The 24,676-nt window shown below is 44.5% G+C and overlaps 2 protein-coding genes across 4 annotated transcripts in view; one reads left to right on the top strand and one right to left on the bottom strand.

The window, feature by feature from the left end:
* PATJ (PATJ crumbs cell polarity complex component) overlaps nt 1–12,693 on the bottom strand; it is a 324,218-nt gene extending 311,525 nt beyond the window's left edge. The window contains exon 1 of one of the 2 annotated variants that reach the window (XM_084769227.1): nt 12,558–12,693. The gene's annotated coding sequence lies outside the window, so the exon portion shown is untranslated. Of the gene's footprint in view, nt 1–11,972; nt 12,328–12,557 lie in introns of those variants that run through there. The other variant, XM_084769228.1, reaches the window with a different exon arrangement.
* Nucleotides 5,219–24,615, top strand: LOC311590537 (large ribosomal subunit protein eL39-like). 2 transcript variants are annotated; one of them, XM_084769632.1, is made up of 4 exons: nt 5,219–6,463; nt 8,736–8,857; nt 24,144–24,213; nt 24,542–24,615. In XM_084769632.1, exon 1 carries the CDS (start codon nt 5,651–5,653, stop codon nt 5,909–5,911), a length of 261 nt encoding a protein of 86 aa, XP_084625758.1. In that variant the 5' UTR covers nt 5,219–5,650; the 3' UTR covers nt 5,912–6,463; nt 8,736–8,857; nt 24,144–24,213; nt 24,542–24,615. The 2 variants fall into 2 exon arrangements, with proteins under 2 accessions (XP_084625758.1, XP_084625759.1); XM_084769633.1 differs by lacking the exons at nt 24,144–24,213; nt 24,542–24,615 and adding an exon at nt 22,481–22,948.
* The last annotated feature ends 61 nt before the right edge of the window (nt 24,616–24,676 follow it).

Genomic DNA, 24,676 nt, shown 5'->3' with positions numbered 1-24,676 from the left:
AAAGTATTTTTTACATACTTTTTCATAGAAAAACTCCTACAAAAGTCAAGTATTGCAGTCACTGAAACAATAGAATAGGCTAAAGATGGAAGGAAGAAATGTCACAAGCATGTGCTCCCTCCTTCAGCCTCAGGGAGTTCCCAGGCTGCAGGCCTCTTGGCAAACACACTTTAACAGAGTCCTTTATTTTAAAATGTCAGGTACACAATCTGAGAATCCATGCATTCATGGGGCATGGCTGGCTGGGAAACAGGAAACAGATATTTTTGGTTTGCATAAGTAAAGAAAGCTTATGGAATAAAGGCTTCCAAAACAGAAATGTTTTCCTTGAGTTCCAAGCCAGCAAGACCGAGCCTGAAAGCAAATACATAAAAAAATCAAAATAAAATAAGCATGTAAAAAACAAATTTAAAAAAGAAAAGAAAGGCATTCTTTAGAAAACTACTTCTGTACATATCTCTCAGAATTTTCAAGACTTTTGAAAACAATAAAAAAAGTAGGCCACTTTTTAAAAGGTGTCTTCAAGAGTTTGAAAGCAAATATTTTCAAAGAAATATTTGCCTAGAAGTGCATCATCGCCACAGTCTAAGACTCAGGCCACCCCAGTGTTGTGGCTCAGAGAGCCTTGCCCACACTCGGCAAGCACAGTCAGTCTACACACCCAGCCACATCATATTTCTTACAGCCATAATTATGTGCCACAGCGCATGCTTGGTTACCACTGACTTAGCAATCTAATTCTGCAGGCCAGGCTGTGAGACCCTGACCACGGTGAACTAGTAAGAGGATAATCTTCCCCATGTTGAGAGACTTACAGGTCTACATGACATCCCTACTGGCCAGCGCGGATTTGCTCTTTGCATCTCATTATTCTCTCCTGCTCCAGGGAATGAACTCCTGGCAACAAAACCATCTGGTTACCAACAAACCACTCGCTACTCAGAATGAACGTGTTCTGAGACTAAATTTTACTTCAGTGGACAAACTAAAAATTTCAGTGAGAGGCTGTACATGCACTCAGAGGTGGTTTCCTATCAGACAGAGGACCAGACAGAGGACTTCCAGCATGTGGGCATGGCTCTGTCAAGAGTAGGGAACAGACGTTTCCGTGCTATCTGTGCCTGCCTCCTGCTGTACAGCTGGAACTGAGGATGATCTCAGACTTACACCAGACCTGAGCATACTGGAAAATCTAATCTTTTGTTTAAAAAAAAAAAAACACCAGGAAAGCTCTACAACATGCACAAGTGATGGGAAAAGCAGCATTTAGGTGGATATTTGTGTTATTTCCATACTTCTGAAATAAAAATGTTTTCATTGGAGAATTTTATAGAAAAAAAAAAAAGAAACATTTAGGAGGTAAAAGTTATTGCTTCCAGAAAATAGAAAAGAGAAAATTTTAAAGTTAGCCTTTGAGGACTGATGTTATAACTCCGTGGTAGAACCAATGATCAGCATGCATGAGGCCCTGGATTCAATCCACAACACCACAGAAAAATAAAAAAAAAAAAAACAAAAATTAAGCTGAGTGCTGTGGTCCGTGCCTGGAATTCCAGCACTCAGGGAGGCAGAGGCAAGTTGACCTCTGTGAGTTCAAGGCCAGCCTCGTCTACAAAGTGAGTCCAGGACAGCCAAGGCTGCACAAACCCTGTCTCAAAAACAAAACCAAGCAAAAATAAAACTAAACAAAAAGTAGCCTCTTTTACTTTATATATTTCAGGGTTGCTTGAATTTCTATTTAAGAAATATGGGTTAAGAATGTAGTTCAGTGGTAGAATATTTACCTAACGTGTGTGAGACTCTATTCTTCACTTTTTATAATTTTAAAACAGTGGTGAAAGTGCCAAGTGTGGTACCACACACGTAATCCCAGCGCTCAAGAGGCCAAGGCATGAGGACTCAAGTTTAAAGCCAGCCTGGGCTACTGCCTCCAACACAGTGAACAAAAACAACCTAGGTATAGCAACATATGCATGTAACACCAGGACACAGGAGAGTGAGGCAGAAAGATCTTGAGTCTGAAGTCAGTCTAAGCTATAAGAGACCCAACTTCACAGATAAGTAAAAGTAGGCATTAAATAAACATAGTAAAAGGAACCAAAAGATAACGGCTAAAGTGGTCTAAAGAGAATTAAGATACATAGCGAGATAACAACATCATCACAGGATCATCCCCCTGCAAGGCACACAGTAACAGCGGTGTGCACTGTACGCTGAGAGAAAGCTTTCACGTGAGCCTGGTGCTGCCAGCATGGAAGCCACAAATTCAACACCACATGCAGGCCTAGGGCGTGACTTTGTTGGAGCAAACATATCCAGGCACACTGACTGACGTAAGGAGTCTCTAGAAGAATCAGAAGAAAAGAAAGACCAGACTTACTACAAGTATGGACTGCAAAGAGGTAAGTACCAAGACTGGAAATGAGCAATCAGTGACACAGCAAGGTATGGCTGGCGCACCTAAAATCCATTCTTTCCCCCAAGCCAGGCTTGGTGGCGCATGCTTGCTCTGGGATGTGAGAATGGGAGGCAGAAAGATCAGGAGTTGGAGGGAAATCTGTGCTATATATCAAGACCCTTTCTCTGCAACAATCATTTTCATTTTTATAATAATTTCTTCTGCCTCTGAAAGGTTGGAAGAGGCACCGTGCTCTGTCAGTAGGTTGAGGCAGCCCTAAGCAGGCTGACTTTTGCTTGTAGTGATCACAGACTTCTAAACCAAGAAGTACTGGGTTCAGATTCCTATTTTAAACAGGAATGTATCAGACAAGTGTGGTGACGCATGTCTTTAATCCCAGCTCTGGAGAACCGAGATAAAAGGACTGCCACGGGTGTGGATGCAGTCTGGGGTATGCAGTGAGTTCCAAGATAGTTTGGGGGTCTCTCTCTCTCTCTCTCTCTCTCTCTCTCTCTCTCTCTCTCTCTCTCTCTCTCTCTCTCTCTCGCACGCGCGTACATGTGTGCACATATATAAAAATAAATAAATAGTATGCTTCAATGGTGTTCAGACTTTCTGAGAATGCATTCCCATCACTAAGAATATGATGGGCTGGGGTAGAGTACTTGCCTGGATAAAGGAAGCCCTGTGTTCAAGCCACGCTGTAAATAAATTAAAAACATTGGACACAGATTTAAGAATTTCTGTGGTTTTTTTTTTAATAATTATAAAAATATATTACTGAGGCTGGGGAGAGAACTCAGCGGATAAAATGATGCCGTGAAATATGAGAACAGCGATCGGGTCCCCAGCACCAACACAAACGGGGCAACTGTGGAAGGTCACTTGTAGTATCAGCTCATAGGATCCCCAGGTCAAGCTGGCTAACGCCTGCTGGACTAGCAGAATCAGCCACCTCTGGTGCAGTGAGAGACCAAGCCTCAGTAAATAAAGTGGAAAGCAATCAAGTGAGACACCTGATGTAAACCTCTGACCTCCACACATGTGTAACACTTGCATTCATGTGCACCAACATACATGCACACCAAAGTAAATTTAAAATTAAAAATATATGCTACTTTACTAACTGTAGCTATAGTATTTATACTATATATACACAATTTTATAATGCGTAACAAAAAAACTGTAGCACCAGGACTGTGGAGATGGCTCAGCAGTTAAGGATGCTTACCACTCTTGGAGAGCACTAGAGTTTGACACTCAGAACTCTCACACCAGGCCACTCACAAACACACGCAACTCCAACTCAAGGCCTCTTCTGCCTCCTGCAGGCAACTACACGCACATGTACACACAGCCACACAGAAACCTACATACAGATGATCATAAATAAATATTTAAAAAATTTTAATTGTGCCATTATCTTCCTCCCAGTGGATAAAATTGAAGGCATCATGAAATCGATGGGAACAGAGATGACCTCAGTAAAGAGCAGCTGGTCACTCAACCCTCTGATTTGTGTTTAACAAGGCTGACCTATGCAAACACAAGAGGCCTAGAAAATCACTGCAACTCTGGGGCTGAAGAATAGTTAAATGCATTTACTGCTCTTGCAGATGACCCAGATTTGGTTCCCAGTACCTACATAGTGGCCCATAACCATCCATAACTCCAGTTCCAGGAAACCTTGTATTAACAGGCACAAAGCATACACATGGTGCACACAAATAAATCTTTAAATGAAAAAGACAATTCCATATTTCAGACACTATTGTTTTTAAATTATCATTATTAGTAGTATGCCTGGCTACCAATCAATTAAGACACTGACACTTGTTATATTTTAAGATAGCCTTAGTTAACCTGGGGCAGGGCACACATTAATCCTCTAAACTACTTTCCATAGTGGGGCAGGTATCTGTTTCTAATAACTTTTATCAAGCTACCTCCCATCCATAATACCAAATACTTGCTAATGTTTTTCATCTGGGCCGGATTCTCCATCCAGGCCGGCCATGTGCTTCTCCTCCATTTAACCCATGGCGGCCTTCCTCTCCTCTCTTCAGGGTCTTTCTCCTTCCTCATGGTGGTCTCTCTTTTTCTCCCCAGGATTCCCCCCCCCCTCTCTCTCTCCTCTTCCCTGCCCAGGTGGGATGGCTTTTTATTAATTAAAAGGTGGGTCACAGAGACAGCAAGCAGTAATTACCATCAAAATACATTAGACCATCCGCCAACAAGACACTGTCTAGGGAAGGGGACTAAAACTCACAAGTACATGGCAAATGCTGGAAAAAGCACAATGACTCTACAGCAGAGTACAGTCAAACATAGCTGACCTACTTAATAGCAAACTAACAGGCTGGCCCTGGCAGAATAGCTCAATACAGCTCTTACTTAGTTTTACAAGGCACTAGGTTCAATCCCCAGCACATCCAAACAGGAAAAAAAAAAAAAAAACACCCACAGGCATGTTAGCCTAATTGTCAACTTGACACAACCGAGAATCATGAGGGAAAAGAGTCTCGATGAAGGACTGTCTACAATGGTTTGGCCTACTGACATGGCTTTGAGGAATTGCTTTAAGTTAACTGATGTGGAAAACCCAACCCACTGTAGGCAGCTCCATTCCCTGGGCAGGACACTGCAACAGAGTGAAGAAAGCAAGCTGAGCATAAGCAAGGAAGTAATGACACAGCCATTTTTTTTCCTTCTCTCTGCTCTTCACTGTGAATGTGATAAGATTGTTTGAAGTTCCTGCCATGACTTCCCTCCAATAATGGGCTGGGTGCCTGGAATTATAAGCTGAATAACCCTCATCTCCACTAAGCTGCTTTCTGTCAACACAGTCTGTCACAGCAACAGAAATGAAGCTTACAGTTTATGTGTAACCTGAGTATAATTTGCTGTAGATAGGCTGCCTACAACTGGCCATAGTTAGACATTAAAACAGTGGGACACAGTATCAAAGAATCCCAAAAGGGCCGAGGTGATGTCTCAGTGGGTAAAGCACATTCAAAGAAGTGTGAGGACGGGAATCGGGGTTTCTAGCTCACACTGCAAAGCCTCACAGGTGTGGAAGCCACTGGCAATCCCAGGACTAGGAAGGTAGAACAGGGAATCCCCTAGGCAAGCTAGCAAGCTAGATTAGCCTAATTGGTGAGCTCTGGGCACAGGGAGAGAGCCAACGTCAGCTTCAGGCCTCCACATGCATTGCATAGGTCCATATACTTGTGAGCAGGCACACGTGCATGTATGCATTACACACTCATATCACACACACAAACGCACAACACATACAAAAAGAACAGGAAGCATATTGCTCTTCTCCTTTCCTCTGCCACCATGCGGTGTACACCAGACTCGCTTTTCGCCATGTCTTCTCACAAGACTTTCAGAATCAAGCCACTCCTGGCCAAAAAACAAACGCAAAATCGTCCTATTCCTCAATGGATTCAGATGACAACTGGTAACGAGATCTGGTACAACTCCAAGAGAAGATACGGGGGAGAGTGAAGCTGGGTCTGTGGGGATTCTCAGGATGGCAAGACTGAGGGTCTATCCTGAGTCATGGCCATCCATCGACCCTACCAGTGGGACTCCACCATGTTTAACCTGGAGACTTGTCATGTCTAAATCGGGGTGTGGTTTGTTTTATATGTAAGAATAAGATAAGGATAGATACAAGGTACCAGATATTGTGTTGTATGGAGTTTATTAAATAAGCATTGGGGGAGAAGGAAAGGAGGAGGGGTACGAGAGAGAGAGAGAGAGAGAGAGAGAGAGAGAGAGAGAGAGAGAGAGAGAGAGAGGAAGAATAAGAGGGATAAGAGAGAGGTTAGAGAAAGGGCCACGTGGACGATTTGTCACTTTATATGGCCCTGGGCAGGACCACACCCCTGTGGCACGTAAGCAATGACATCACAAGTAGGCGGACTGAAGCAGAATCCTAACAGTTTGTCAAGTAATAAAATGTAGAACTTTAAAAAAAAAAAGTTTATTATGCTCAGCAGGTCCTATTCCATCATTGAACAACAGAGTTTGGAACATGAATTTTTCATATCAACTGTAAGTTTGACTGAAGAAAATTATAATATTGTGGTTTTTAACAAATCCATATCTTATGTCAATACCAACTAATGGAATAGTTGGGGGAAAAGATTACTCAGAAAAAGAAATTGAATTTAATTTGCATTTCTCTTTGAAGGTCATTTACTGGAAAAAAAATTCTGTTAACTCCTCAGATTATGAATCTAAAGAGCCAGAGTGAGGGTACACCTCTTCAATCCCAGCACTCTCATGAGGCAGAGGCAGGCAGATCTCTGTGCATTCAAGGCCACCGTGGTCTATACATGAAGGTCCAGGCCAGACTTGTCTACACAGAAAGACCCTATCTCGGGGGAGGGGGGGGGAACATCCAAGACAAATTAAGGACCCAAGAAGCATACTTTTCAGACTTTTGTTAGCTCAAGAGAATTCAATTTCCTACTAATAAACATCTGATCATCTATTTAAAATTTTCTGAGAAAAAGGTCACTGGCTATCTTGCTGGGAAAGCATAGGCACTCAGTGAAGTGGGCCGTTACAACTGGGTGGTTCGTAACTCCTGAGCTCACTGAACCAGGAAGTTTGAAAAATCCATGAGCTTAATATTACGTGTAAGGTCCTGATGAAGTTCTTTCAAAAATGAGGTCCATGAACAGCTTTAACTGTGCTTCCTTCAGAGCCAAAGGTCAGGACTTGTCCATCTTCCATTGTCCTTAAAGCTCAACATTTACTAGGTACTACAGACAGAATCCAAACAAACAGAATCCAAAGAAAGAGTGGTGGTGGCTGCCACCAGGACTCTAAATAACTATCAGCTGTCACGCGATACAAACTCAAACACTACACAGCAGTCATTAAAGGCCCATTAAGGGAAAGCTATTTCCCTCTGGTCAGGAGAATGGAATCTGTGGCCGAGTGAAGACAACATTCCAGTTGGGCAGGTCAATCATCTGGCTAAGGGACCAGCCTCAGGAAGGCCTGATCCTCCTCAAGCTACAGCGGTCAGAGGAGTGACTGTGCTCCTAACGCCTTCCTGAGGCCTGACTCAGAAGGGCGGACTGTTCCTTGGACCTCTCTATTTTTTTCCCTTTGGATGCTAGTCAGAGCCTTAAAATGCTCTTTCTGGTGTTTTGAGCGTCTTGTTCTCCCTCTGGAGCCCCTCCCCCTTTTGTCACAGGCTGAGGGGCTGACCTCTATGACTCACTAAATAGCAGGAATTCCTCTCTCCCTCTTGTCTGGCTGCCTCCTCTGGGAACCTGCTTAGATTTACAGCTGGTCCTCCAGGGGTTTTCCTTTAACTCTAATAAAACTTTCCTCAAGCTTACTTTTCAGTCCATCCTTAAAATTCTTTTAATAACAATACTAAAAACTCTAAGAGAGGAGTACACCGGTTTCCTGGTAACGTGTAGCAACTCCACCAGGACTCCCCAAAATTTCCAGCAACACAAGTTTGTTTGGTGAAAGTTTTCCTAAACCAACTGAACACCAAAAAAAATATATATCCCTAGAATGTAAGAAAAAGCAATTCCAGAACAAGGCTAATGCTCCATGAAATGTTTTTAAGTTCACCTGCGAGCACATATGGAGGAAATAGTGAAATCCAAGTTGAAAGATACCATAGCAGAAGAGGGCCCAGATCTCATTATAGATGGTTGTGAGCCATCATATGGTTGGTGGGGATTGAACTCAGGACCTATGGAAGAGCAGCCAGGGCTCTTAACCTCTGAGCCATCTCTCCAGCCCTATGCTCATGTGCTTAAAGGATGCTGCAATCACAGCCCTCCCCTAAAAGGGCTAGAATATTTAGAATCCACTAATGATTAGCTACAGTCTCGAGGTTGGCTTATTTCCCCCATGTACAGACTATGCCTCATGAGTCTCCAGGAAGTACGGTCATACCATGTTTTGAAACTCTAAACAACCTAGCAAACTGACAAGGAAGGCCAGTCTAGGTGTTGCAGTCCTACCAACCATGTCATGCTCCTTCCAACAAGTGTTCCTCTGCTGTGGGGTGCGTAGCTCACATGTGTTATTCGAACACTCGAAGGCTGAGGGCCAAGGATTGCTGAGAGGTACAGGCTAACCTGGATTACACTGAGAGTTCCAGCTTAGCCTGGACTACAAAGCAAGACCCCACCTCAACCTCTTCCCAGAACAAAGGAAAACAAGAAGACATATGCCTGCCGCTGAATTAACTATTTTAACATCTATTCTTTACAACACAGGGCTATTCTGTATAACATTATCGCACTGATGTTCTTAATGGCTTATCATCTCTATTTCATAAACCCAGAAGATGTAGTAAAAACACGAGGAACAATGGCATGGAAAAACATGAAAACAAGGAGGAAGCAGGATGCCACTGAGGAGAGTTAACTCATGAAGGAGGGAAATAGCAAACGCTGCTGGCCTCTGGTAAGTAGCTAAAAGTAAGATGACCCTCAGCATTCACTTACCTCATCTGCCTTCACTCCCAAAGTTAGGAAGTTTGAAAAGAAAAAGAATTCAGGAAGAAAACAACAACAATAACAACAAAAACTTTCAAATATTTCATTGTGGAGAGGGCTAAATAAAATACAGCATTTGGTCTAGCACATGGCCCACACTCAACAGACGTACATTTTCAATCAAAATTACACATTTTGAAATTTCAAAGAAGTTAATATATCATGTGTGATTTTGCTATATAATCAGTACTGAGAAGAGTGAACAATAAAACTTTCCATCAGTGCAATTAATACAAAACACATGATTTTTTAAAAAGCCTATATATTGATGTTGGGGGTGGGGTGAGACAGGGTCTTACTATGTAGCCCTGGTTGGTCCAGAACTTGTTGTGTAAAACAGACTGGCCTACTGAACTGACAGAATATTCTAGAACTCAGAGATTCCTCAACTCCCTTTAGAATAATGGGAATTAAAGGCATGCACCACCACAGGCCTGGCCTATAAACTGGGGTTTTAAAAGTCAGTGTAAAGCAAGCACTGTGGTCCACACCTGTAATCCCAGCATTCCATAGGCAAGAGGAAGGTGAGTTTGAGGCCACTGTCTCAAACACAAGATAATTTGCACCGGACTGTTAACGCCTTGTCCAGCAAACCCCCTGAAAGGTAAACATGTGCATAACCCTTAACTAGCAAGCGCCAGAGGGATGGCTGAACACCTAGGTAATACTGCTTTTATATCGGATCGAAATTTAGTCCCCAAGACCCACATCAGGGCACTAACTGCCTCCCTCCACAGGCACTTGCATATAACCACACATACACTTAATTTTAAAAATAATAAATATAGCTAGCAAGTGGTGGCACACGCTTTTTATCCCGGAGGAAACAGAGGACAGCCTAATCTACAGAGTTCCAAGACAGCTAGGGCTACACAAAGAAACTCCGTCTCGAAATAAAATAGAATAGCAAGAAGAAATCCAAAAAAACAAAAACAAACAAACGAAAAAGATAGTACCATATAAAAGAAAATTTAACTTTAATATGTATTTCACTTAATCCAATACATAAAAAGCATCACTTAAATATACAAATAATGTAAAAATAAGATATTTTAAACTTTGTTTTACACTGTTTTCAGAATCTAGTGTACATTTCAGATTTACAATGCATCTTGGTCCCAGAGAACCCTGTTTCACTTGTGCTTTTTTCTGTGTTCACCGCAAAGTACTGACCTATTAACTTAAGTCTTTTGAGAAAGAGCTTTGCAATGTTTTTAGCAAAGACTTTTGCCTCTTGGCCCAGTCTGACTATCCACCTAAGAATGCTTACAGGCGTGAGTTCTTCCTGATTGCATCTGGCCTGTGGGAGAAACACATTCTACAACTGTTCCCTTTCAACTTTTCGGAATCTCAGTGAGGCAGATCATTTCCAAACGGAGGACCAGCACAAACCATTGGCCAAGTTGTAAATGGAGCCAATACCTACCCTTAAACCCTACTGAGTCCTCAGCACCTTCCTCAGCACCTATCTATTCATCTCACTAAAAATGTATTATTTGTTGGTAGAGCAAGCGCTTAGCATGTCCAACGCCCTGAGTTTCCATCCTAAGCGCCAATAAATAAATACAAATAAATACAAGCACCAAATTTTCTTCCATTTCCAACAGAATACACACTGGGAGCCCCCCAAAAACATACAAATGCATACAAAACCTGTTTGAAAACCAAAAATAAAGTAAGAATGGTTATGTGCTCTCAAATATTATGGTGGACTAGCCTTGTTTTCTCAAGAAACTTAACCTCCCACCAAGACAAGGAAAGATTTTGTGGCTTCCCCAAAGTAATACGTTTGTTTGTTTGTTTGTTTGTTTTTTGTTAAACTTTAACAAAGCAATTAAGTTTAGACTGCTTGGCTGTTTGGTGTAAAAATAATTATTAAACCCAACTGTAGGTGCTGGAAAACGCTGGGTTGTCTTTAAAAAAAAAAATTCAAGGTTTTAAAGGAGATTTCATTATAAGAAAACACAGATCATATTATTTCTATCTTTGAAAATAAAAAGTAAGGCACAGTGGTGCAGCACACACATTTAATCCCAGCACTCGGGAGTCAGAGGCAGGCAGATATCTGAGTTGAAGCCAACCAGGTCTACAGAGTGAGTTCCAGGGCATTCAGAGGTGCACAGAGAAATGTTGTCTCAAACTCCCCCACCCATCCATCAAAAAAAAAAAACTTTTTTTTTTTTAAGTAACAGTATTTACCGCCTTTTTCTCAACAACGAACTGATTTTTCTGGTTCCTGCTAGCTCCTTTTTTCTTTTAATTCTTTGACAATTTCAGGCAAGAATACAGTTTAGTTTGGTCATTTCCACACACAAACTACCCCTTACCCCCTCTCCTCCCCTCCTTTACCCACTTTCTTCGCAGCAAGTCTCCCTCCTGTTTTCATATTTATTTTTTGTTTTGTTTTGTTCCTTTTTTTTTGAAACTCATCTTGTTTTCCCTACAATTAATTTATACTAACTTCATACAAGCACAACGGCTGCAGGCGGAACTCGGGAGCAGTAGGGCACCTACTCGGTGCCGGTGTGGTCCTAGATAAATTTCCCTCACCACTAAAAACAACAATAATAAAAAAGTGGAGCTTATTAAGACTATGCTTAATGGGACTGACAACTTCATATAACTCAGCTTTAACTCAAATCACTTCTGATGACAAGCTCACTGTACACCACCACTAATAGCACCTAAACTAGTCTGGGTACAATCGCTTTACAGAATCTAGCAGTAAAAAAAAAAATCTTGCACATCTACACTTATTAATGTTCAAATTATCTTAAAATGTCAATAATCTTTATAGAGGCCGTTAGGGCCCTAAAAACAACAAAAGGTCACGACTTCAAAGTCTGCAGAAATAAACAGATCCCTCTTTTAATCCCACCTCTCCCTTGCTTTCCCTAGAAATCCGAAGCCAGGGGGAGGCTAGTTGGCCTGGAATGCGGTCTAGCAGTCTAAAAGCAACAGATTAATTAACTATTCTAGGTCTCAGTAGGCTTTTTAATTGAAGACACACTCTGGGCACCTACCGATGCTGAGAGCATATAGGTCAGATGCAGAGGAGAGGCAACCTAGAGAAATCAGGCCCGGCAAGGTGTGACCTCTGAACCGCAGGGACAAAAGTCAACCAGGCATTCGAACCAGAAGTGGTCAAGAGCCCACTGGAGACATAAAGTGCGAGTGAACGCCCCAGGGGGAGACCCCAGGGCGGGCCGGGGGACACTCGGAAGGTGGGCACGCAGGACCTGACGTCAGGCAGGAATGCAGGAACTTCCCCAAAGGCTGAGAGAGCCACCTTCCCAGCCAAGCAGGGAACAGCCCCGAGGGGCGCGAGGCCCACGCGAGGCCACGCCGGCCCCTCCGCTCCTTCCCACGGTCTGCGGGGGAGGCTCCGCCCCGCTCCGGGGAGCGGCGGCCACTACGTCCGCGAGCACGCGCGGCCGCTGGGATCAACGGGCCTGGCCGGGCAGGGCCTGGAAGTCGGAGCGGGGCTCGTCGGTGGCCGGGGCCGTGGGCCGCGGTGGAGCCTGCGAGCTGCCCGGCGCCGACTCCCAGCGCGGGCTCCGGACGCGGGCTCGGGACACGGTCCCCGCCCGGGGCGCCGCGAGCGTTACCTGGTCCGGCGACGGCGGGGTGAGAGCCCCAGGGCTGCGCGGGCACGGCCTCCCCCCGCAGCTGGCGGAAGTGCGGCGGCTGCGCTCACCTGGGCGGAAGTGCCCCGGCCTGCTCACCTGGGCGGAAGTGCCCGGGCCTGCTCACCTGGGACTCCCCCTGAGGCACATACACACCTCGGCCTGGGCGGGGCGGGGCGAGCGGGAGGCCGTGGGCTTCTAAGCGCCAGTGAAAGTCCCGCGGGTGAGCGAGGTTACCCAGCCTGGAGAGGAGACCTGGGGCAGGGCGGACAGGTGCGGACAGGTGTTAGCGGCCGACCAGCGCTGATCCAAGAGCGAGACCCCAGACAGAAGACAAGTCCACTTAGCCTATGCCCTTCGGTCCCTGTCTTCTGGTGTCCCTTTATGTGTTCCAGATGTGCTGACTCGACAAAAATTGCGTAAACGTCAATGTCTGTGTCCCCACCATCCTAAGTGTAATTATGAGTGTCCTTTTTTTTTTTTTTAAGAATTTTGATGATAAGCATTTACATTATCTAATACAGCCTACTCAGTGCTAGAGAGAATCAATCATCAGATATCTTATTGAATAAATGCACTGTTATGCACTGTGATTGACGGGGATGAGAGATAAAAGGGTATCCTCGAAAGATGAACGTATACAAATATCTGCAACATGAGGACATTTGCTTGATATGCACTTGGTACTTTATGGCTACATGCTTATTTATACAAAGGAAATAGCATTTGTTAAGCCTTGTAAGAAGGAAAACAAGTTTTCCACAATGTAAGGAATAAGATGAAGGTGTCTATTTTCACCTTTCCTATTCAACATACTATTGGAAACCTCTGCCGGAGCAATAGGCAAGGGAAGTTAGTTAAACAACGAGTCATGCTTGGCGGTGACTCTGGAGTTTCAAGTAGTATTTTTTGAGGAAGGCAGATCTCTGTGAGTTTGAAGCCAGCCTGGTCTAGAAAGAGAGTCTGGGACACCCAAGGCTTTGTGTAACAAAGAAACCCTGTCTTTAAAAAAAAAAAAAAAAGTAGTATTTTAAATCCCTGACTCTAAAGAAGGTTAAAGAAGCAAGAACTCTTGTTTGTAGATGTCATAATTTTATTATTTATTATTGGTTTTTTGAGACAGGGTTTCTTTGTGTAGCCTTGGCTGTTCTGGACTCGATTTGTAGACCAGGCTGGTCTCGAATTCACATTGATCTGACTGCCTCTGCCACCCTGAGTGCTGGAACTAAAGGCATGTGCCACTGTGCCTGGGAATGCCATAATCTTGAAGGTAGATAAAACCAGTGAAGTTGTAGGATACAAAATCAATAGACAAAAATCAAGGTTGGCTAGGCAGAAGGGCTCAGTGCTTACTGCCCAAGCCTGACTGCCAGCTTTCAAGTTCTATCTCAAGAACCCATATAGTGGGAAGGATCAAGCCAACTCTATCAGTTGTTCTGTGACCTACACACACACACACAAGAAAGAAAGCACACAGGTGTATGACCCCAGCAGGCCTGAGTCCCATGGGTTAAGACAAGAGGATTGCTGTGAGTGCAGAGTAAACGTAAGGTACATAGTGAATCTGGGCCAGCTTGGACTACTGAAGAACATAGTGAGACTGCTCTTGTCTCAAAAATAAGTAATAGAATAAAAATTTAAAAATCAATGGCATTGTTCGAAAACAAGTAATGGACTTGCTAAGAATGAGGTTAAGAAAGCAACCCTATTCACAGTAGCAAAAACAAATACACAAAACGAACACCAAGTCTGCTATCTTAGTTTTTTACATGTGCTGGCAAGTTTAATGTCAACTTGACACAAGATAGAAATACCTGAAATGAGGAAACCTCAGTAGAGAAAATGCCTCCATAAGACACAGCTGTAGGGCATTTTCCATTTTCTTTCTTTCTCCCCACCCCCCACCCCGGTCATGGTTTCTCTGTGTAGCCCTGGCTGTCCTGGACTGTCTTGTAGACCAGGTTGTCCCCGAACTCACAGAGATCTGCCTGCCTCTGCCTGGGATCACAGACATTCACCACTGCACTGGCTTGTGGGGCATTTTCTTAATTAGTGACTGAGGGGGGAGGACCCAGCCCACTGTGGGTTGTGCCATTCCTGGGATGGTGGTTCTGGATTCTGTAAGAAAATGGGCTGGGCAAGCTTTGAGGAACAGTCCAGTAAGAAAATATATCCCTCTGTGGCCCGTGCGTCAGCTCCTGCCCACAGGTTCCTGCGTGGTTTGAGTTCCTGTTCTGACTTCCTTCTTCAAGGATGAACAGCAATGTAGAACTGTAAGCCGAATAAACCCTTTCCTCTGCAACTTTGGTCACGTGTTTCATCATGACAATAGAAACGCTAACTGGCACAAGTTAGTAGCAGTAATGGGGTATTACTGAGACAAACGTGACCACTTTGTTTCAGGGAAGATTGTGGTAAGAAGACTTTGGAACTTTGTGCGGGAAAAGCCATTGAGTGTGCAGTGCTTAGCAAGCTGTCCTATAGGAGCTCATTCAGAGTATTTTATCACAGCACTAGTGTTGTTGACCCCTTGTCAACCTGACACAGAAACACATCACTGGTTAAGCCCCAAATCTTCCTTTCTTGTTTATCCTCAAGATCAGGTAATAACACCACGGTGCAAAATATTTTATAAACTTGAAAACTCCCCTAGTCTTTACAAGTCCAAACACTTTTAAAATCCCACCACTTAGGAGGCAGAGGCAGGCAAATATCTGAGTTTTGAGGCCAGCCTGTTCTATAGAACAAGTTCCAGGGCAGACAGGGCTCCACAGAGAGATCCTGTGTGGAGAGATATTGTTAAGGTGAAATCTTCTGGGAAGTGCTTCCTAAGAGTCAGCACACAAGAGCTGTGTTCCAGAGGCTGGGGAAGCCCCTTGGGGGAGCCCAGAAGATCATAAGTATGCCCCAGACATTGGGCTTTGAGCTATTTATACTACTACAATTTGGTTCTGCTTTGTTTATGCTGTGCCTGTGCCCTAGTAGTTCCCTCTTGAAGTAAGCAAGGATTTAATAGTCTTTTGGGTTTTTGTTTTTGTATTTCACAGGAGCTCATAGTTCGAAGACTAAATTTTTAAAGAGATTTTTAGGTTTTAAAAGAGACTTAGGGGCTGGAGAGGTGGCTCAGTGGTTAAGAGCACTGTCTGCTCTTCCAGAGGACCTGAGTTCAATTCCCAGCACCCACATGGCAGTTCACACCTGTGTGTAATTTCAGTTCCAAAGGATCTGATACCTTCACACTAATGCACATAAAATAAAAAGTAAATAAATTTTTTTTAAAAAGAGAGACTTTGGATTTTTTTAAAAAAGAGATTGACTTTTAAAGTGTTTGGATTTGTAAAGACTAGGGAGATTTTTTTTAAGTTTGTAAATTATTTTATACTGTGGTGTTATTATGTGATCTTGAGGGCGAGCAAGAAAAGAAAGGTTGGGGTTTAACAGTGATGTGTTTCTGTGTCAGGTTGACAAGGGGTCAGCAACACTACTGCTGTGATAAAATACTCTGACAAAAGCAACAGGAGTTAAGATGTAGGAAGATCTCTGTGAGCCCTAGACTAACCTGATCGCTATAGAGGGTGCCAGACCTGCCAGATCAACATAGAAGACTCTGGTGTGTGTGTGTGTGCGTGTGTGTGTGTGTGTGTGTGTGTGTGTGTGTGTGTGTTCGTTTTTGTAAAAGGCAACATAAGAGAGAAAGTATATTTGGCTCATAATTACAGGTTGCAGTATATCAGTGTCAGGAAACCAAGGTGCTAAGCACTAGAAACAGCGATTCACCTTCCATCCCCGTGGAGAAAAAGCGAAGAAGGCTTTTTAAAACACAGTTTAGACTCCCCTGCTTAGGGAGTGGTACCACCCACACTGTGCCGATCATCCCCATTGTAATAAAGCAGTGCCCCCACAGACACGCTCAGAGGCAAACCTGACCCCCCACAGACACACCCAGAGGCAAACCTGACCCCCCACAGACACACCCAGAGGCAAACCTGACCCCCCACAGACACACTCAGAGGCAAACCTGACCACACACACACACACACACACACACACACACACACACACACACACGGGCTCAGAGGCAAACCTGACCCCCCCCCCCCCCATAGATGCGCTCAGAGACAAACCTGACCCCCCACAGACATGCTCAGAGCCAAACCTGACCCCCCCCACAGATGCGCTCAGGGACAAACCTGACCTCCCCCCACAGAGGCGCTCAGAGACAAACCTGACCCCCCACAGACACGCTCAGAGACAAACCTGACCCCCCCACAGACGCGCTCAGAGACAAACCTGACCCCCCCCAGACACGCTCAGAGACAAACCTGACCCCCCCCCCGCAGACGCGCTCAGAGGCAAACCTGACCCCCCACACACAGACGCACTCAGAGACAAACCTGACCCCCCCCAGACACGCTCAGAGACAAACCTGACCCCACACACACAGACACGCTCAGAGACAAACCTGACCCCCCCCAGACACGCTCAGAGACAAACCTGACCCCCCACAGACAGGCTCAGAGACAAACCTGAACCCCCCCACCACCACAGACGCGCTCAGAGACAAACCTGACCCCCCCCCCAGACACGCTCAGAGACAAACCTGACCCCCCACAGACAGGCTCAGAGACAAACCTGAACCCCACCACCACCACCACAGACGCGCTCAGAGGCAAACCTGACCTAGACAATCTCTCACTGAGACTCTCCCAGAGGGAGGGATTCTAAATCGGGTAAAGCTGACAACTAAAATTAATCATAATACTTAGGAATGAATTTAAGGATGGAAAATGAATGTCCTCTGCCACGTTATGCAACACCGTGTAAAGAATACAAACATGGATGTGCATAGGTTGAGAGAATTAATACTGTTAAGCTGTTGACACCCACCCAAAGCTACTTACATATTTGGTGTAACTCATACAAAAATATAGTGAAGCTTTTTATAGAAAGAGAAAAAGCAGTCACAAGAGACCCAGAGTGGCCAGAGCAACCTCAGGCCAAAGGAACGAGCCTGGCAGAGTCCTCGAACCTGCCTCCAAAGTACAGGATAAAGCTCCAGCAACTGAAACAGGATAATACCAGCACATAGACCAAAGAGTTGTATTCGCACCCAACTGGTCTTCAGCCAAGGTGTCAAAAAGAAACATTTAAAAGTGTCCAGGCATGGTAGTGCACGCCTGTTATGCCAGCACTCACGGAGGCAGAGACAGGCGGATCACTAAGAGGTTTGATGCTAGCCTAGTTTACAAAGTGAATCTGGGGCAGCCAAGGCTACACAGTAAAACCCTGTTTAAAAAAGAAAGAAAGAAACAAAGAAACAAAGAAAGACAGAAAGACAGACAGACAGACAGAAAAAAGAAAAAGAAAGGGAAGAAAGAAAAAAAGGAAAGGGAAAAATCAGAGAGAGAACAGTCTCTTTAATAAATGGCATTATGAAAATGATAACCCCATACCAAAGGATGAAGCGAGGCCCCCGTATGTCACCACATGCAAAAAAACAACCCCAAACTGACCAAACCTAAGGGAAAGATATGCCACTAACTACTAGAAGAACACAGGAGAAATGTTTTAAGACGTTTGTGTAGATGGTGCTGTTTTTATTTCATGTGAATGGTTGCGTACCTGCATGTGTGTCTGTGCAACATGTTTGTACCTGGCGCCCAAGGAGGCACCAGAAGAAAACATCAGATTCCCTGGAACTGGATTACAGAGTGTTTTGAGGCACCATTGGGCGCTGGTGATCAAACCCATGTCCTCCGGAAGAGTAGCCAGCACTTTTAATCGCTGACCCATCTCTCCAGACCCTAGGATGATTTTTTAAAATCAGACTAAAGAAACAAAGATGATGAAATAAAAAAAATAAGTCAGAATTATATCACACTAGGAAATGTATAAGAAATAACTAAGGGCTGGAGAGGGATGGCTCAGTGGTTAGGAGCACTGGCTGGTTTTCTAGAGGACCTCAAATCAGTTCCCAGCACCCAATGACAGCTCAGAAGCATCTGTAACTCCTCCTAGGTCAGCTACCTAAGTGTTTGGAATTCACAGGCCTCTTAGGCAGGGTTACTGCTATTGCTGCCAGGAAACGCTGTAACCAAAAGCAGCTTGGGGATAAGAGGGCTTATTTGCTTTCACGTCACAGACCATCACTGGAGGAAGTCAGGGCAGGAACCTGGAGGCAGGAGCTGATGCAGAGGCCATGGAGGAGTTCCCCTTACTGGCTTGCATGGTCCATTAGCCCAGGGATGGTCCTGCCCACAATGCACTGGGTCCTCTCCTGTTGATCACTAAGAAAATGCCCTACTGGCCTGTCTATAGCCCAGCCTAATGGAACCATTTTCTCAGTTGAGGTTCCTTACTCTCAGATTACTAGTTTATATAATGGTGACATAAAACTAACCAGCACACAGGTTTATGCCACTTCATTCATCCCTATAAACTTTTAACCAAATTTTAAGTATGGTAGCGACCCTTTTTTTTTTTAACGAAAGATTTTTCTAGAAACTGCAAAAGTGGATTGAGGACATTGGAGAGGGGGCCTATGATAAAACAAAAGAGCTCACTGTAGCAAAGGATATAGGAAATGAGAAAAACGTGAAATGGGACAAGAATACAGAATTGACAGCTGGGCAGCAGTGGCTCACGCCTTTAATCCCAGCGCTCAGGAGGCAGAGGCAGGCGGATCTCTGTGAGTTCCAGGTCAGCCTGGTCTGCAGAACAATCCCAGACATCCAGGGCTATACAGAGAAAAAAAAAGGGGGTGGGGCAGAGAGAGACAGAGAGAGAGAGAGAATACAGGAGTGAAAAAGAACATCTGGACACGGTGGCTCTGGCTCCTTCACCAGGAAGAAGAGACAGGAGAATCCCATTAATACATTTAAGGCCAGCGTAACTACAGAGCAAGATCCCGTCTCACCCATTTGCCTCCCCAGTAAAAACACAAACACAGTGATATTAGTTGTTTCATGATCAAATGAAGATATTGCAAACATGGAGATGACTGAAGGTTAAAAAAAATTTTCCAATTTTTATGTGTAAAATGTGCACGTGTGGTGAAGACACATGCGGGCACAGTAGGGCCTGAGGTCAACGCCAGGTACTTCGCTTTATTACTTCTGTATCTCATTTTCTGAGATGAGTTCTTTCAACTGTAGCTCACAGATTTAGTTAGACTAACTGGCTAGCAAACCTCAGGGAGCCACCTCCCTCTACCTCCCCAGCACAGGGACTCCAGCTGTCACCACGTTGCCGTGCTTTTCACATGGGTGCTAGGAACCCAAATGCAGTGCCTCAAGATTTTGCAGCAAGCACTTTACCCTCCAAGCCATCCCCCCAGCACCCTGATACCGTGTTTTGAATCTGATGGAAAGAAATATTAGTAGTGAAATGTAGAAGAGATGATCTATTTTGTTCTTGTTTTTTTTTTTTTTTTTTTTTTTTTACCAGAGGGGACTCTGATTAAATTAGTTTTAGATCTTCTGTATGGCATTCAAAGTGAAATATACTTTGCATGTTAAGAGTAGGTCATGGAGCTGGGCATGGTGGCACACGCCTTTAATCCCAGCACTTGGGAGGTAGAGGCAGGCGGATCACTATGAGTTCGAGGCCAGCCTGGTCCTCAAAGTGAGTCCAGGACAGCCAAGGCTACATAGAGAAACCCTGTCTTGAAAAAGAAAAAAGAAAGAAAGAAAGAAAGAAAGAAAGAAAGAAAGAAAGAAAGAAAGAAAGAAAAGAATAGGTTTTAGAGCTGAGGGGATGGCTCAGTGGGTAATGGTACTTGTGCCATGGCAGAGGTCTGGAGGTTCTGTTCCAAACACCTGTATAGGGGCTCGTAGCCACCCATAACTCCATTGCAGGGGATCTACCAGGCATGCACATGTTGCATACAACATGCATGCAGGCAAAACATTTATATACATAATATAAAAACAAAACTAAAAACGTAAAAGAAAAAGAGTGGACCTTATCGTGTACGGTGGGGGAGGTGGTTGCATATGCCAGAATGGGTCACGAGTCTGCATGTGAGGCTGGAGGTAAAGCTTGGGTTTACTCCCGAGCAGCCACCTACTCTGCTTACACTTAGGATCTCTGAATGAACTTGGAGCCGGGTAGGCCAGGCTGGCTGTCCAGCAGGTTCCAGAGGTCAGGGATCAGTCCATCCCTGCCCACCTAGTACTTCAGTTAAAAGAATTACAACAAATGCTGCCACACCACGTGTGTTTGTTTTTTTGTTTTTCTTTCATGCTTCTTGAGACCAAACTCAGATCCTTGTACTTTTGAGATGACGCTTAACCAAGAGCCATCCTGTCAGTCCTGAACTGGCCTTAAATGGAGAGTCAGTTCATCTTAACCTGGGCCCATGAAGTTAGGTTGCTGCAATAAAGTACACAATAAGAAATAGGTGTGAATCAGGCAGGTGGTTAAAGAAAAAAAAGTCACCTGCAGAAGTGTGTACTAAGGGTACAGAAGCTCCCCTGATGCTATTGCCAGAGGAAAACTTTCCTGTTATGTATAGTCAGATTTTTAAAATAGTCTTGAGGAATTATCTGTTATCTAATGATTCTGTTCTAACCAGAGACAGGTGTTGGGCTAGTTTTCTCAGATGTTTACTAAGTACAAAACTTCAATGGAATTAGAATATGTTTATATAAAATCTTAGGAATCAATGTTTCTGGGCATGGTAATGTATACCTTTCGTCTCAGCACTCAGGAGAGGCAAGCAGCTCTCTCTGGGCCCCCTGCCAGCCTGGCTTACATAGCCAGTTGTAGGCTAGCTAGGCCACACAGTGAGACTGCTGCTTGTGTCCTTGGCTTTCAGTAGAAGTCTGCAGAGTTTGGTGGCACTTTATCTGATGAAGAAACTAAGAGTGGAAAATATTGAGGCTTCACACAGGAATTTCAAATGACTGAGAAACACTTAAATGTTCAACGTCCTTAGCCATCAGGAAAACGCAAATGAAAATGAATTTAAAATTCCATCTTATACCTGTCCTGGCTAAGATAAAAACAAACAAACAAACAAACAAAAAAACGCTAGCGGCAGCTCGTGCTGGTGAGGCTCTGGAGCAAAGGCAGCACCGCTCCTTTGCTGGCAGGAGCACAAACTTGTACAGCCACATTGGAAATTAAAACGGCAGTTTCTCAGAAAATTGGTAGATTGACCAACCTCAAGACACCTCCATGCTACTCCTAGACATGTACCAAAGGATACTCCATCCTACCACAAGGACACTTGCTCAGCTATGTTTGTAGCAGCTGTCTTCATAAGAGCCAGCAACTGGAAATAATCTTCATGGCCCTCAACCAAAGAATAGATAAAGAAAATGCGGTACATTTACACAATGAAGTATTTACTCAGCTGCTAAAAAACAATGACATCATAAAGTTTGCAGGAAAATGGATGGAACTAGGGAAAAAAAAAATCATCCTGAGTGAGATAACCCAGACCCAGGAAGACAAACATGGTGTGTACCCACTTATGAGAGGATATTAACTATAAAGTAAGAGATAATCCTATGGTAGTCCACGACCTAGAGAGGCTCAGCAACAAGGAGAGCTTAAGGAGGTGGGCTGCAACAATCTCCCATGAAAGGGAAAATATAATAGATTTCCAGGGTGGACTAGGGCACGGTAGGGTTGGGAAAAGGCACGGTCAGGTTGTGGGGAGAGGGAGCAAATACTGCCAGAAATGACTGGAACTGGAGGGCATTTTGGGGGCCTGGTAGAAATTTAGTACAACGGAAACTCCATGGAATCTACAAGAGTAACCCTAGCGAGGACTCCTCCTAGCGGGGGCCTGGGAGCCTGAAACGACCGTCTTCCGTAACCGGGCAAGGCCTCAAGTGGGGGACTGGGACACCAACCCAGCTACAAGACCTTTGACCTACAGTCTGTTCTGCCTGCAGGGTGTTCTGGGACTGGAACCCAACAGAATGGTCCTCAGAGCGACCAGTGAGGCTTCATCTGGCAACTGGTCGGATGCAGATGCCGAGTCTCACAGCCAAGCATGAGGCAGAGCTTGGGAGTCCGGGGGAGGAAGGAACCACATGGGCTCAGGACCACCACAAGAACCCAAGCCACAGAGTCAGCTGGCCGGGACTCACAGGGGCCCAAAGAGATCAGGGAGCCTGCGGAGTTCTGACCTAGGCACTCCGTGTATATGTTCTGGCTGAGCACCTAGGTGTTCTTGTGGGAATCCTAACAGTCAGCGCTGGGGCTGTCCCTGGCTCCTTGGCCTGCTTGTGGGACCCATTTTCTCCATGTCCAGCCTTCATATGAGCTATGTGCCTGGTCTTACTGTAGCTTGTTACGCTATGTTTGATTGATGTCCCTGAGAAGCTTGCTCTTTTCTGAGGGGAGGCAGGGTGTGTGTGTGTGTGTGTGTGTGTGTGTGTGTGTGTGTGTGTGTGTGTGTGCGCGCGCGCGGGCGGGCTTATCTGGGGGAGAGAGGAGGTAGAGACTTAGAGGAGGAAAGAGAGGAAAAACTACAATTGGGATCTAATATATGAGAGAAGAAAAAAAATTAGACTTAAGTTTTTATCAAATTTAAATAACTCAGCACCATGTAATCGTGACAACTCATGCAATCGTGAGACTGCAAAAAGAGACGCTTCCTTACTGATATAGGGGCTGCTGAGAGGAAGTGATATATCATTAATTCAAGAGTCAGTTTTCTATCCACGTGATGCCTGAGACTAAGTCAGGGCCTTGTGCTTGCTGGGCTGCTCTACCACCATCCCAGCTCAAGAGTCAAAAGTTTTATGGTTTCATTGCCTGTCTTATAGAAACCTTTTAATTCTCTTAAATTTACACATTGAGGAAGAGAATAAAGATAATCATTAAAACCATAAAAGCAGAGTCAGTAATGGGATTAACGAGCAGAGCCTCAGCATTTCTAGGTAATTGTCTTAAATCTGTACTGAGATTGATACATAGATGAGCAGTATTGTTGCACTCAGCAGGAAACCATCTAATTCTGTCATAATTTCAATGAACTCGAAGCACAGAATTGCTTCCTCTAGTGTTTCGGGTTTCCTTATGTTGTATTTTTTAAAAAATCAACTAGAACATTCTGAGTCCAAGTAGGAGCTCAATAGGAAGTTGCTTTTATCATCTTGTAAGATGTATAACTAATATTCTGATTATTTTTAAAATGTTTATTTTATGTGTGTGAGTGTTTTGTCTGCTACTTCCACCATGTAGGTTCCAGAGACTGAGTCTAACTTGGCAGGCATGGCTACAAGGCTCTTTACTCACTGAGTCCGATGTGTGCCTAGTGTTGAGGAGGCCGAAAGGACGCCTTGGGACCCCTGGAATTGCAGGGGGTCTTTAGCTACCGCCTGGGTGCTAGGAACCTAACCTGGTTCTCCGTAAGAACAGCAAGGGCTGTCAACTCCCGAGCCATCTCTCCAGCTCTGATACTTGCATTCTTGTATTCTATAGAGTCCTTTATGTGGCTACATTGTATAATGTGTACCTACGTGAATACACTTAGGTGACTTAGTGACCAAGAAAAACGTGCTTTCAGAAGTTTCTAGACAAACTAAATCCACATTCTTCCAACCATAGGGAAAAGCCCATCCTTTGGGGCCTCCAGGATCAACGCTGGTGCCTACCAGGAGCTGCAACCTGCGCTTGGGTGAGTTCTGGGTCCCTCTCCCAGCACTTCAGCGATACCCGGGGCTCCTTGTAAGGGTTCTCAGGGAATGCTACTAAAGAAGGCCCCTGGACATTAAAAACCAAACCAAAATAAAACAAAACACCCAGTGTGTGTGTGTGTGTGTGTGTGTGTGTGTGTGTGTGTGTAAGTCAGAGGAAAACTTGTGGGTGTCACTTTGCTCCTTCCATCACGTGGGTTCCAGGGACTGAATTTGCTCAGGAATAGGTGCCTTAACTCCCTGAGCCATCCCTGAGGCCTGAGGTATGTTTTGTTTGTTGTTTGTTTGTTTGTTGCTTTTTGTTTTAAGCTCCCGTGCTTGCTTTTGGAGGTACATAGACTAAAGTTCAAAGGATACAGAGATTAGCATGGTTCTTGCGCAAGGATGACAAGAGAACATATTTAAAAAAAAAAAAAAATCTCGCCTGTGTGACTGCGCAAGGTT

This window comes from Acomys minous (assembly GCF_964271855.1).
Source record: "Acomys minous genome assembly, chromosome: 1".
NCBI lineage: Eukaryota > Metazoa > Chordata > Mammalia > Rodentia > Muridae > Acomys > Acomys minous.
The sequence above is the reverse complement of the archived record's forward strand: the minus strand, read 5'-3'. Positions and strand labels throughout refer to the sequence as shown.

Excerpts from the sequence above, each read along its gene's own strand:
- LOC311590537 (XM_084769632.1), top strand. The coding sequence starts at position 5,651 with ATGCATTACACACTCATATCACACACACAAACGCACAACACATACAAA.